The sequence below is a fragment of the Gopherus evgoodei genome, chromosome 4 (genome assembly GCF_007399415.2).
Source record: "Gopherus evgoodei ecotype Sinaloan lineage chromosome 4, rGopEvg1_v1.p, whole genome shotgun sequence".
Taxonomy (NCBI): domain Eukaryota; kingdom Metazoa; phylum Chordata; order Testudines; family Testudinidae; genus Gopherus; species Gopherus evgoodei.
Genome location: NC_044325.1, coordinates 20134230 through 20147517, shown reverse-complemented (window position 1 = coordinate 20147517; position 13288 = coordinate 20134230). Strand labels below are relative to the sequence as shown.

General features: G+C 42.3%; 1 protein-coding gene across 3 annotated transcripts in view; it reads left to right on the top strand.

Moving 5' to 3' along the window:
• The window catches only part of ADSS1 (adenylosuccinate synthase 1), a 42734-nt gene extending 30832 nt beyond the window's left edge, over positions 1-11902 (top strand). For all 3 annotated transcript variants that reach the window (XM_030558627.1, XM_030558626.1, XM_030558628.1), the window contains 3 exons: positions 258-355; positions 2711-2860; positions 4312-11902. In XM_030558627.1, coding sequence (XP_030414487.1) covers positions 258-355; positions 2711-2860; positions 4312-4364 — 301 coding nt within the window. In that variant the 3' untranslated portion in view covers positions 4365-11902. The remainder of the gene's footprint in view (positions 1-257; positions 356-2710; positions 2861-4311) is intronic.
• The last annotated feature ends 1386 nt before the right edge of the window (positions 11903-13288 follow it).

Here is a 13288-nt window from a genome sequence, read left to right as displayed (position 1 = left end):
ATGTGATTGAACACACTGTTGTTCACTTATATGAGCAGGCAAATGTGTGGAAGTAAAGTGCACTAATTTGGTCATCACAGAGGCATGAATTCAATTAAAGTTCATAATTTAAATATGTCTGAATTTTCCTTTATACTGGGTTGGCTGAGCTTGATCTATGAGTACAAGAGTAGAAAAAGCAGGTGGAAGGGATTAAAGAAGATGATGATAGAAGGATTCAACTTATGTGTAACTTTATCCAATGTTTTTCTGGACAGCCTGGCATTAACAAAACTGGATATTCTGGATGTCCTTGATGAGATTAAAATCAGTGTTGCTTACAAACTGGCTGGAAAAAGAATTCCATATTTTCCAGGTATGTTTTTTTTTTAAAAAAAAAAAGTCTTGGTGATCACTTTTTCTCTCTCTTTTTTGTTAAGTATTTTGTACATAAAAGCCAGACCTGATTCTCTGTTGCCCAGCACTTTGTAAGAATTTACACTAAAGCAAAGTGGCGTAAAACACTCCAACCAAATCAGAATAGTATAGTTTTACAGTCACTTTGTAAAGGTGTAAATGACTCCAAGGTATAGGACAATGGAGAATCAGGCTGTGTATATACACTGATATTGGGTGTTTTTTGTTTTTTTGTTTTTTTGGAGGGGGGGTGTTTGTTTTTTACATTTTAATCTTTGATGAATGAGGGCTGCAATCTCAGGAGTATGTCAATGAAATCATGCTTTGCAAAGGAAAAGTAAAGGAAGTATTGTTATGTTGTAAAAGCTGAGACCTGGACACAAACAGCTTTGCTCTTTTTGCAGAGTGCCACTATAATTAGCAGCAGCTGACATTTTAGTTAATAAAAATATACCTCCTATTTCAATACATGTTAAAACTTTTTTGACTTTTGTTTAAAATGCCATGGGATTTCAGATGTTAGGACTCTTACTGGTCTAATGATAGCCTACCCTATAATGCATTGTAGCTTTTCATGCTCTGATTTTCATATCCAAATGGTGTTCTCCAAGCCTGAGGATCCCTCCTATTTTTTCACTTTTACTCCTCCCTCTCCGAGGCCCTGCATTGTGCCAAAGTATCCTTGGCTAGGGATTTCAAGGCAGCCTAAGGGAGTTAGGTGCTCAACTCCCATTGAATTTTTAAGTTGGAGGGCTCCCTCTGGAGGCTCTCAGTTTAACTCCTGCGTTGATTAGAACAGCTACAGGAAGTAGACTCCTTTCCCCCATGAGCTGTTTACTGTTCCCATGCCCTGCTGATGTCACGCCTCAGAAGAGACAAGATTCACTTGTAGTCAGTACAAACTTGCTATTTTTATTCAGACTATTGCAAAAAGTGACCCTGCAGCTCCCCCTGGTGCTCTAGTTCCCAAACTAACTAAACAGCCTAGGCCTAATGACACAACACAGGGTCTCCCTAACTTATGCAGGGTCTCTGACTGCTCTGGCTGCTTGCCTACACTGAGCAGTCATGGAAGAGTCAACTGACCAAACCACAATGGCCTAAGGCTTTGCCAATGGTAGACCTTTGGGTCAAAAATTTCCCACCATTTCAGCTAGTTCAGCTCCATGGGTGGTAACGATGGTGAGAGTTCTGTGTGGAAGGGGCTCCTGCCAGCATTTTAACCACTGTGTTACTTAACTCTGTCCTAGAGATGAGACACTGGTTAATGTGCTGGCTCCCATTTTTGCTACCACTTCTACAGTTGAACTGATAAAAAACAAACAAACAAAGCCTCTGTAGATAAGGCCTAAAATAATTGTTTCCTTATCTTCCTAGAAATAGTGTCTCATTAGTATAGCTCTATATATAGCATCACAGGGTACTGAGGACATGAAACCAAACAAACTGGATCCTTTTAATCAGAACTGTCTTCCTCTGTAGGACTGAAGCTTGGTCTACACTATAGAGCTAGGTCGACATAAGCTGCTAACTATGTCAGTGTTTACACTACAGCCTTGCTTCTTACATCGATGTACTACACTGACATAATCACTCCACCTCCACGAGAGGCGCAGGGCTTATGTTGGTCTAGTTAGGGGATGCAGTGTCTGTGTATACACTGCGTTCCTTACATCAGCTATTAGCTATCTCCAGCCGGGCTGCTGCCAGGTCTTCGCTCCAAGCCAGGCTGACACCCAGGTTCCTGGCCTGGAAGACTTGCTGATGCCCCCACCCCCAGTCCCAGCTCCCTGCTGGGAGCTCAGCAGCCAACCTGACTCTGGGTGCTGATATCTCTGCCGGAGGCAATAAGCCCTGGGTGCTGCTTCTGGCTGAGAGCGGGGAGTCAAGAAGCCCAGGAGGCAGCTGGCGGGGAGCTGCGCAGAGCTGAGTGCCCTGGCTCTCAGCCCCCCACACTGCCCCTCTTCAGTCGGTGGAAGCACTCCTGGTGAGGACACACACCATCGACAGAAGGAGGGTAGTGTGGACATATTCCACCGCAGTAATTACTATTGTGGCTGTAAGTCGATCTAACATGGGTTGACTTCAGTTTGTAGTGTAGATGTGCTCTCTGTTTATCTTTGGATATATAGTCAACAACAGTACTAGTAAATAGAGTGAACTGATGGCTCAACATTATAAATGTTCCTTTTTCATAAGTCCATCTTTTTCACTTTTTTAAACATTTTGTTAACATTTTCCTGCTCAAGATTTATAGATATCTTTTAAAGTAAAGCTATTGTAGTCTTACTTGTTGCTAACTGTGCTTTCGCAGCTAATCAGGAGATACTGCAGAAGGTGGAAGTCGAGTATGAAACAATGCCTGGGTGGAAAACTGACACAACTGGGGCGAGGAAATGGGAGGATCTCCCACCCAAGGCACAGAATTATATTCGATGTGTGGAAAACCACGTTGGAGTGCCAGGTAGATGTCTCTTCACCTGTGCTGATGGAGTGGCCACAGCATGTACATGAGGCTGTGAATGAATACTCAACCTGCTAGCCAGTATAGGTCTTTGATGGGGCCTGAAGCAGTGGAGACACCAGAGTGCGGGGCAGGTGGGAGATCTCAACCAGGAGCAACTAAGGCAGCATGCTGTGTGTTCTCTCTCTCTGCTTCCCCCTTCCTCCCATTTGTCTTATGTGTCAGGGGGGAGGTTGCTTTTCTCTTTCCCTTTCCTCCAACCCCCTTATTTGTGCTTCAGGGTGCGTGTGTGAGGAGGGGAAGGGTATCACATACTGAGTCAGGTATTGGAGATTGTACCACCCTCTGCTGCTCCTAATAGTGGTGGGGGCGGTAATGGGACCATGGGATTGGCTCCTGCCTGCGGGAGCTGGAGGCAATTTGCTACTATCCTGTTTCAGTCCCCACCATTCCCTCCCTTGATATAGTTGACGGTTCTCCTTTGACTCCAGGACTAGACTGATCCCCAGTTTTGGGGTCTGAAAGGGTTTTCCCCATATGTCAAAAGTGGCAAATTACCATATGGGTTTTCACCTTCCAGCCAGCACCCAGGAGGTGGGATTTGGTGAGTGTCAATTACTTGTCACAACTTTAGCAGATTCCAGTGCAGTTGAGGGGTAGGTTAGAAGGTGTTTCATGGAGGTCCCTGTAACTCAGTGGGCTGTCTGGACATGGCCCTGGGAGCAGCAATGCATAGTGAGCAGATATGTCTCATGCAGATGTGGCTCCACGCTCATCTTATATCTTCTACCTCTGATGTGGAGTAGGGAAGTGTGTTTGGGGCGCTAACTTCCAGTCAGAGTCCCTTGGCAGCCTTTAAGAGTGTAGAGAGGGCATGGCCTTCACACCAACCCTCACACTTGTAGTACCCACCAACATTGGTGCCAGTGGAGAGCTTCACTGGGTGAACCCTACCAGATAGTTGGAATGATTACCCCATCTGTGTAATCATTTTAAAATAAAGTGACAACTTCCATATTTAACCATGCTATGGTGTTTGTGTCTCATGGTTTTCGTGTCCACATCGAGAAGACTATAAAGTCTGACAGAATTCTTGCTGTAGATTGCATGGGTTTAGCTAGACACCCCATCACCCAAGATAATGACAGCTGAACATGCAACTAAAGTGCCTCATTCTTCTGTTGGGCCTTCAAACTGCAATGCTTTGTGTTTATGGCATAATTACTCCATGCTTTCAATGCTCCAGTACACTGTGTGTTAGTGATACAGCAAGAGAAACTATTTAACAGAGACACTTTCTCAGCACTTTGTTTCAGGTGTGGAGTTTGTTGGTGATTTTGTATCGAAACTTCATATTAAAAAATGAAAAATATTAAAATTAATTAATTGTACTGTTTTCTCCCAGTCGGTGTTCTAATAGTCGTTTCTCTCCTCCTTCTCTCCCTCGCCAGTAAAATGGGTTGGAGTTGGAAAATCAAGAGAGTCAGTGATCCAGCTATTTTAAACAAAGAACTTCAGTGATGAGAAGCACAATTTAATGTTCATCTGTTCCTTACTACTCCCAAGTTAAAATGGAGATGCTGTTTAAAACCAAAATGTTCTTCTAGGAAATGATTAGAAAAAAATATATATTGTGTACTTTAATATTTTCATTTATCAGTAAATGCAAATGGTCAGTGATAAAAATCTGTTTGGTAGCCACCATCTTTTTCTCACACACATATGTGCAAAAGCATAAAGAAGTCAGTAACTGAATAAGAACAGAAATGAAAAAACAAGTGTTTTTCTTTCATTTTCTCTGACTTGAGCCATGTTGCTATTCAGATGTGTTTTACGTCCATATGGAGTTATTTCTTCGGACTGATGACAATACCGAACGTTTTCCAGTAGTTACTGAATGATTGGAAAAGCTGGAGTTATTCTTCAAAGGGAAAAGTTATAATTCCTGTTTCTGTGGGTTGGCAGCAATAGGACATATATATTGCATTTAAAATTGGCCTGGTTATGTAGATCCTCAATCCCTAAAACACAATAAAGTTAGGTAGGCATTTTTGATCACACAAAGCAAGGCAAATGTGATTAGCTTGAAGCCTGAGATTTTTTTTTTTACAATCTATTAAATAAATGAGATAGGAGCTACAGTGATTGTATCACACAGTGACACAAGCCAGTAACTGAGGTAACTTTTGGGGATGAGCCAAACTGGAGATAGCTGAGCTGCCTATGTATTTCCTTCAAATCTCCTGTTTACCAACAGGCACCCCACATGGAGGCAGGCAGAAAGGCTTTCCTGCCCTCAAAATAAAGGAAATCAGAGTGGGGGTGAAGGGGTTAAAGGGCCCCAAAGCCACAGAAATGGCATGTGGGGGAGGGAGGGAGTAGAGTCAGTGCAGCATGTTGCACCTTCTCCCTGAATCTGAGATGTGTCTCCATGCAAAGACTGTACGTTTGGAGCAACCTGGATTTTGTTGGGCATAGGTGGTGAGGCACTGGAGCTGTATGGTGGCATGCTGTCCTCCAATTCTGGTGTATTTACAAGCATAAGTCTATGTATGATTTAATGCTGCTAGTTGCAGCCTTAACTCTCTTTCCCAGCTTTTGACTCCCTTCACCAAACTGTAGGGGCTGATACCTGGTGCTAAAGGAGGGAGCATATGACAGCACAGCTCCTGACAGGGCTGAGCTGTTTGGGCAAAGGAGGTACAGCACAGAGGTTCCAAAATTTCCACGGATGGATCTGGATTTCCTCATGGATTCTCTGGTTCTGCATGGTTAGAAGGCCATGCTGTCTGCCCTCTCTGTGTGGCACAAGCCCCTCTTTTAGAGAGGAGAATGCCACAGAAACTGAGTTATTCCAAAAGTTGTGGAATTTTCAGAGCACATTGACTTTTCTGTGAGTTTTTCCATAGGTGAGGAGAATGTAGCCCAATATTTTTATGACATTCCCAGATGCCTTGGCACACATCTAGGAATGGCATCATCGCCTCTGCTGGTTCCCAGTGCATTAATGCCATGATTTCCTTTGTGAAAACGCCCCTTTTTGAGACAGTACTTCCAGAAGGGATGGAATACAAAATGGTGGTACCTTTGAGTGCAGAATGGGGAAAAATAAGATCTGTCCATGGACCTCCAGATCCAGTGACCTCATATGCACTCCCTATGTTGTCCCATCTCTTACAATTATCTAGATATCTTTTAACATTTAAGATCTGTTGTATTTTTTTAAAGTAAACATGACATATGAGCAGCCATGGCTTGTATAATGACAAGGTAGTAAAGCAATTTATATTATCGTACAAAGATGTGTTGAGGCTTGTAGTACAGTCCCTCTGCACCTTCCTCTGGCTGCTGTGCAGTCTCTTCACACCCCATCCAGCACAGCCTGTGGCTTTGTGGATAGGTGCTGGGTTTGTAAAAATTGTGTAGGGGGCCAGGAGTCAGAGGGTGAAGCCTTCAGTGGGGGTATAAGGAGCAGAGACCCCTATACTTGGTAAGGCCTGGCAGAGGGGCAGCAGGGCCAAATTTGAATGTCATTGTGACCCTCTGCACCAGATCTCAGTGCCACTCATATTTGGTCCAGTCAGGCAGGTAACCATGGCTGGAGATGGGCCCACTTTCCCCATGAGTCCATATAACCTGGCTCCTATGGCTTTATGCCACAGTCTAGTCCTTTATGTCCAGTGATTTAAGCACAAGAACTCCTGAGTCCTAACCCTGAGTTCTTCTGTGGCCTAGTGCAAGTCATTTAACCTGTGTGCCTCAGCTTTGCCATCTGTAAAATAGCAGGTAATAATACTTACCTACCTACCTCATATAGGTTTTATGAGGATTAATTAATATGGGCCAAATCCTGTTGTACTTACTCTTCTTTTTTACTAGGCAAAACCCCCATTGATAGTCAATGGGAATTCTGCCAGTGTAAGGACTGTAGGATTTAGACCTTATGTAATGTTTGTAAAGCACTTTTGAAAGGTGCTCTGTAAGTGCTAAGTATTATTATGAGCACTGTAAAATGTAGCTCATTTTATGAGGTATTTTAAGCACAAGCACTCTTGGCAATGCATTGCTAATCAAGTTTCATTTCCAATGGGCTCAATCTCATGTCAGTCATCCATTAGACGGTTCAGATTGATTCCTTCCCTCAGCCCACTGTGCTCAGCACATTTTCATTAGTGCATAGCCATTTTAATTGGGCTTTGTTCAGTTTTATAGGATTAGGGCCATAGTGAGTAACAGTTACTCACAATGTACCAACAACCATCAGATTAAATGATCAACCCTAAATAAATCATTTTGGTACATTAAAAATGAAGTTATTATAAATCGATTGTCACAGGATCAATGTCTCATGCTTGAACTAGATCTTTATTTTCCATGAAGTGCCGTTCCATTTTGCCTTTGCTTTAGGGCCTCATCCAAGCCCCCTGACACCCTTGATTTGCACCACATCAGCAGACCATTATCCTGTGACACTGTTCTGTTCCACTGCTATCTTGTGCATTTCATTTAATTGAATAGGTTTTTTTAAATCGGATTTCTTCCCCGACTAAAATCTGGGAATTTTGCCACTGTGAACAGGTTCAGGCATTTATTTTTAGAAGTTCTTTACAGGCTATGTGGTGACACAGACTTTTAAAAGGAACATGTTTGATGTAAACCGTACATTTATCTTGACTGTTTCCTGTGGCAGACTAGTTTAGATTGGAACCTTTGCTTGGAATTTCATTGTAATAATCATCACTGTGGCTAATTTAATTTTTCTTTGTACACAAGTTGAATGTAATAATTTTTTTAATTTGTTCATGTATCATGTTAGATGTATTGATGAAAGAATAAGGGGAAATGTCTACTAATATGGTATTATATTGTGATGGATTACAGTAAAAAAAAGGTACTAAACCATTCAGGTAAAACATGTATTTGACAGATTTTTGTCAGACTTGCCATCACATTGTGGCCTTCATAATCAGGTGTATACTTCCTAACATATGCTAGTTTTTTAGGTGGTTTCCCTGTATTTTTTAACTGACCTGTATATGCTCTTATAGCACTGGCCAGCTGCATTTTATAAATTGAAATAAATAAAATGAAGAGTTTTCAAAGTAATGTGCAAAATGTACATACGCACTCCCACACACCCATGTAGATTTTGCAGGAAAACTTTGAAATCTCATCTCATTATTTTACCCTCAAAGACACATTTAAATTCATTTAAACACAAATATTTCTGAGAGTTTGGGGACAAAATTCACTACTTTCAAATCCAGAAAGAGTCAGGTGTTTCCTAATGCTTTAAAAATAATTATCAAGAAGCTTTGCGTGAGAAGATATGAGCAGCAGATATTTACTATTGGCATTTCATTCGTATATTCTTAGGAATAGATGGGTGATTTTCCTACTTATAAACCAGGTTTGGGGATTTTACCACTATCTCCACCAGTCTGGAGTCCTGGCTAGTAATTCCTACTTAACTGACACAAACTCTTTACTCATGAAGCAGAACTTTTCCCTTTGAACATCTCGTGACTGACTCCACTGAATTCTTTCCATGATAAATTGCTTAAAGAAACTTGAACAATTAACTCTCTACAGTTCTTTATCATTACAAATCCATCCATAACACACTATTGGGGAAAGGAAGGAAAAAATGATCTCACCTAATATAACTATGGCCACCTCCTACAATATGGCAGGCCTTCAGATTGCTGGGGGTAGGGACTTTCGGGATCCTGTTTTACAGGCAGGAAAATCTCCATTTGTCATTATCTCCTGAAACCAATCTGGAACAACAGGCCTTCTACTTCAGTGTCCATATCCAATGAGCGAGAGACCAGGTCAGTACACCTACTGAAGGTAATGTCTGACAAGGGATTGGGGAGACTTCTGTGTTGCCAGTTGATAGATCTTGCCTACAAAGGTTGACTCGCTTTCTGCCAGTCACATGAAGACACCATCAGTGGAATGAGACTTGAATAGTAACTGTGGCCTCTAAAGCAGTTTCATCACACCCCATAAGTAGGGACTTGTGTAAATAATTTTTTTAAAGAAAATTAATGACAATGCAAATGGCAAAGTATTGAATTTCACTGAGTTTGCACAGAATGCAAAAAGAACAGGAGTACTTGTGGCACCTTAAAGATTAACAAATTTATTTCAGCATGAGCTTTCATGAGCTACAGCTCACTTCTTCGGATGCATAGAATGCAACATTCTTTTTGCACAGAATGAATTTTACAAGTTAACATTAATCAGTTTAAAGGATGAAATGAATTTTACAAATTAATTTAATCAGTTTTACAACTAAAATGTATTCCATCCTGGAAACTGACTGTTGACTTGTAGAATTCATTCCATCCTTGGAATTGACTAACGTTCACAGTTTGTGGGCATTTTCACGATTTCTGTACCTTCCATTAAATTGTGTCCATGAAATTGTGGTTTACACAGGGCCCAATTCATAAGGCACTGGTGTGTCTGGAGCTGCCAGAGGCAAGAGCCCCTCCAAAGGAAAAATTTTGCTTTGTGATCAGTCCAGCTGGGCAATGGAGAATGCTCTACCCCTCTCCTGGTTCAGACTCGGAAAGAAGGAAGGGGGCATGATGAGAAATATTGTGGAAACTGGGTAACTGTTTTTACTTTGTAGAAATATACTAAATAAAGGGCATTCCTGGTCCTAACCATTTTCTGACAATAATGACTGTTTATGGAGCCAAATCGCACAGGTCCTTCTTATCCTTACAGAGGGCCTGATCCACACACAGGTGGCCCTGTATACATGGATCACACCCCTCCCCTGAGCGAGTGGGGGGGTGTTTCTCATCCCCTCTCCATACTAACCTCCATCCCCTCTATTCCTCCCTCCCCCCCAGTCTTTCAGAGAGCACTCTGGGAATCTACATAGTGGGTGGGCTGGTGCATCATCTGTCCTTCCTCCTCCCAGTGGATCCTGTAAGAATCAGGGCAGAAAGAAAAGACAGCCCCCAACTGTGTTATCTTTCTAAAAGTTCCTCCTCTATGGTGTAGGCACCCCATTAAAGGAGTTCCCCAGGCAGTGATCAGATGCAGAAGTGCTGTCTGCATGGCTCCAGTAAACTAAACAGCCAAAAAACATGGTGCCAAAGACTCTCAGCAAAAAAACCGAGGAGTCCTTGTGGCACCTTAGAGACTAACATTTATTTGGACATAAGCTTTCATGGGCTATAACCCACTTCAACAAACTGCAGAAAAAACCCTGGCCATCATTGTATCATGAGGGATTTCAGGATTTGCAGATTGGAACTGCAGTCTATTAAATGGGATGAAAAGACTGGACTCTCCCACCAACCCAACGGAATAATCAGAGAGAAATCTCTTCCTTCCATTGATTTTACTCCAGGCTGAGGCAACTTGGCCCTAATTTATGGCCCAATTTATGAATTCCCAATTCAGGAATTACTCCAGTGAATAGCAAAATTAGAGCCATCCCTATGAGGGAAGAGTGAGTAGGGACTTCAGTATTTGGCCCACAGAGATTACTTCTGATCTGCTATATTTACAGGAAATTCAAGGTAGTTCAAAATACCTGCCCATGTTATTAATTAGTAACTGCAGATGTTCATTTTTACAAATAAACAGAGAGTCTGAATTAAGTATTTACTTATCACCCCACTGAGTCCATCTATTAGCAATAAATAACAGGAAAAAAAAGACTATGAGCATATACAGTGCATAATTTCCTTTTTTGCAGCAAATTCTGGCCTGCAAATGCATTTTTCAAAAGATAAAAATAGATTTGCACTGACTCACCAAATGTCTGTCAACCTTTCCTTTTTCCCTTGAAAAATTATAATTGTCTATTTGTAATGTACTTGCAGTTCAGAGAGGATATACCTCACATTCAGAAATGCAGTACCTACACCAGGGTTTAGGACTAGGTTGCATTCCTCAGTACAATCTGTCTTCCACCAGTGTTAGGTTTCCAAGAGATATCTTTTTAGTATTTTGTATCCTGCTTCTGGACAAGTGAGTGGTAGTGTACTTCTGAAAGCCCTTATTGGTTACTGAAATTCTTCAAATGTTATGAGGAGAAATAACCATAAAACTCAAATTTACAAAAGAAACACACAAAAAATTTACTATACGCTTATATCACAGGCAATTTAGCCGCATGGATGTGATCCTCTGAATTAATAACAACTCACCAGTGACTCTTTTTTAAAATTACTGTTCTAACTTCTGATCTCATTACAATGTTGTAAATCTGGTGTAAACCCTGTGTAAATAAAATCAGAATCAGGCAATATGATATTTTAGTTGCCAGATCAGTATGGTGTCTAAATCACCACTAGCAAGTCTGATTCTCTTCTCACGTTAGTGTACATCAGAAGTAATTGCACATAAGTCTTTAGGCCTGATTCTCTTCTGACACAAGTTTTACCTCAGTGCAACTCCAGTTACTTCTGATTTACACCAGTTTGAAGATAAAATTGGGCCCAGTGGAATTACAGCAGTGTAAAACTGGTACTCCGGAGAGAAGTAGTAGGAAAAAGTGTATGAGTGAAGTCTTCCATTTATTTATATAAACCATACCTGACCTCTTAGTCCTTGTCCTCAAAGGAAACCTTGCCAATACCTTCAAAAGACAAGCCTGGGAGCACAATTTCATAACTTTCTTAAAAACAATAAGTTGTACTTGTGGCACATTAGAGACTAAAAATACTCCTTGTTATTTTTGCTGATACCGACTAACATGGTTACCACTCTATAATTTTCGTAGACACTAAAAATCATGGACTCGATAAACACACTGGATTTATGGCTCATTAAAACAATGTATAACCCATAAACCCTCCTTCCTTCTAGACTGCAGAGGCATTAACTACCCACTTCACTTTGAATGGTCTCTTAGAATATGTGTTAACTGCTTATGCTAAACAAACTGTTCCCTCTGTCATCTCTGTGACTCAGTACCTTTCCCACTGGGAAGGAGAGCTGTGTGTAAGCTCGAAAGCTTGTCTCTTTCACCAGCATAAGTTGATCCAATAAAAGATTTTGCCTAACCCATACTGTCTCTAGCATTTATTCGAGTGTGAACACATATATTTAAAATAGACACATTTTGTGGTCCACTTCTGTATAATCCTGTATTAAACACTGAAAGGGGGGACCAGATGTTTAGCTGAGATAAAATGACATGGTTCTGCTTACACCAGTTGAGATTCTGGCTCAGGATGTGAACAAAGGAGAAATATTTAGTACAGAATGTATCCCGTTGTCCCATAACAAATACCCATTACATAGCAAAATGATACTAAAAATATATTTTTGCTTTGCTATGATCAGTCACTTACTTAATATGTGGCAAAGTTGATTGCCAATGCAAATCATTTTTAAATCTAGGTGTAACAGGTGCACCTGGAAAAATATGCCTGACGGTAGAGCTAGCATAACCCCATATTTGTATGCATAAACCAGAACTTGTGCAAAGTAACTGTGGATACAAATGGTTGAATAAATACCTTATATGTGGACAAAATGGGTTTATTATATTTAGTGCATTTGTGCTCACCTATTTGCATGCACAATTGTATAGCTAAGTTCCCTCTAAGCTGCACGGCAGTGAGCCTATTATGTGCCGCACAGGTGCTCAGGGCTGTGGCGGGGAGAGATTCCTTTCCCACAACCCCGGCCCTAAACTCAGCCCAGCCATGGACCTGCCGTGGCCAAGGGAGATGCACCCCTCGACCAGCCCCAACCCAGGCCCACCATGGACCTGCCACAGCTGTGCTAGAGGTCAGGCTTGGCTCCAGGCACCAGCAAAGGAAGCAGGTACTGGGGCAGCCAATAGAAAGGGGTGGCACTCTGTCTGTTGTTGGGGCGGCATGTCTGGATCTTCGGCGACAATTTGGCAGCAGGTCCTTCACTCCCTGTTGTCCTCTTCAGCAGCAATTCAATTAATTTTGGTTTTTTTTCTTCTTCGCCGCTTGGGCACCCCTCCCCCAGCCTGAACCCAGCCCTGGCATGGACCTGCCGCGGCCGTGGGAGAGATGCCTCTCCCGCAGCCCCAACCCAGCCCCGGCTCGGACCTGCCACTGCTGTGGGAGAGGTGACTCTCCCCTGGCCTCAACCCAACCCCGGTACGGTCCGTGGCAGAGGTGCCTCTCCCCCCAGCCCAGGTGCTGCTGTGGGGAGAGCGCTGGGAGGTGTTCTTGCTCCCTGTTGTAGCCCCAGGGCAGCCTGCACCCCAAACCCCACATCCCTGGCCCCACTCAGAGCCCACACCCCCAGCCAGAGCCTTCAACCTCCTCACACTCCCTCTGCCCCAGCTCTGAGCCCCTTCCCACACTCCAAAGCCCTCAGCCCCACCCCCACCACATGAATTTTGTTATGTGCACCAATATGGAGGTGATGTGTCCATATTGGTGCACATAACAAAATTCATTCTGCACA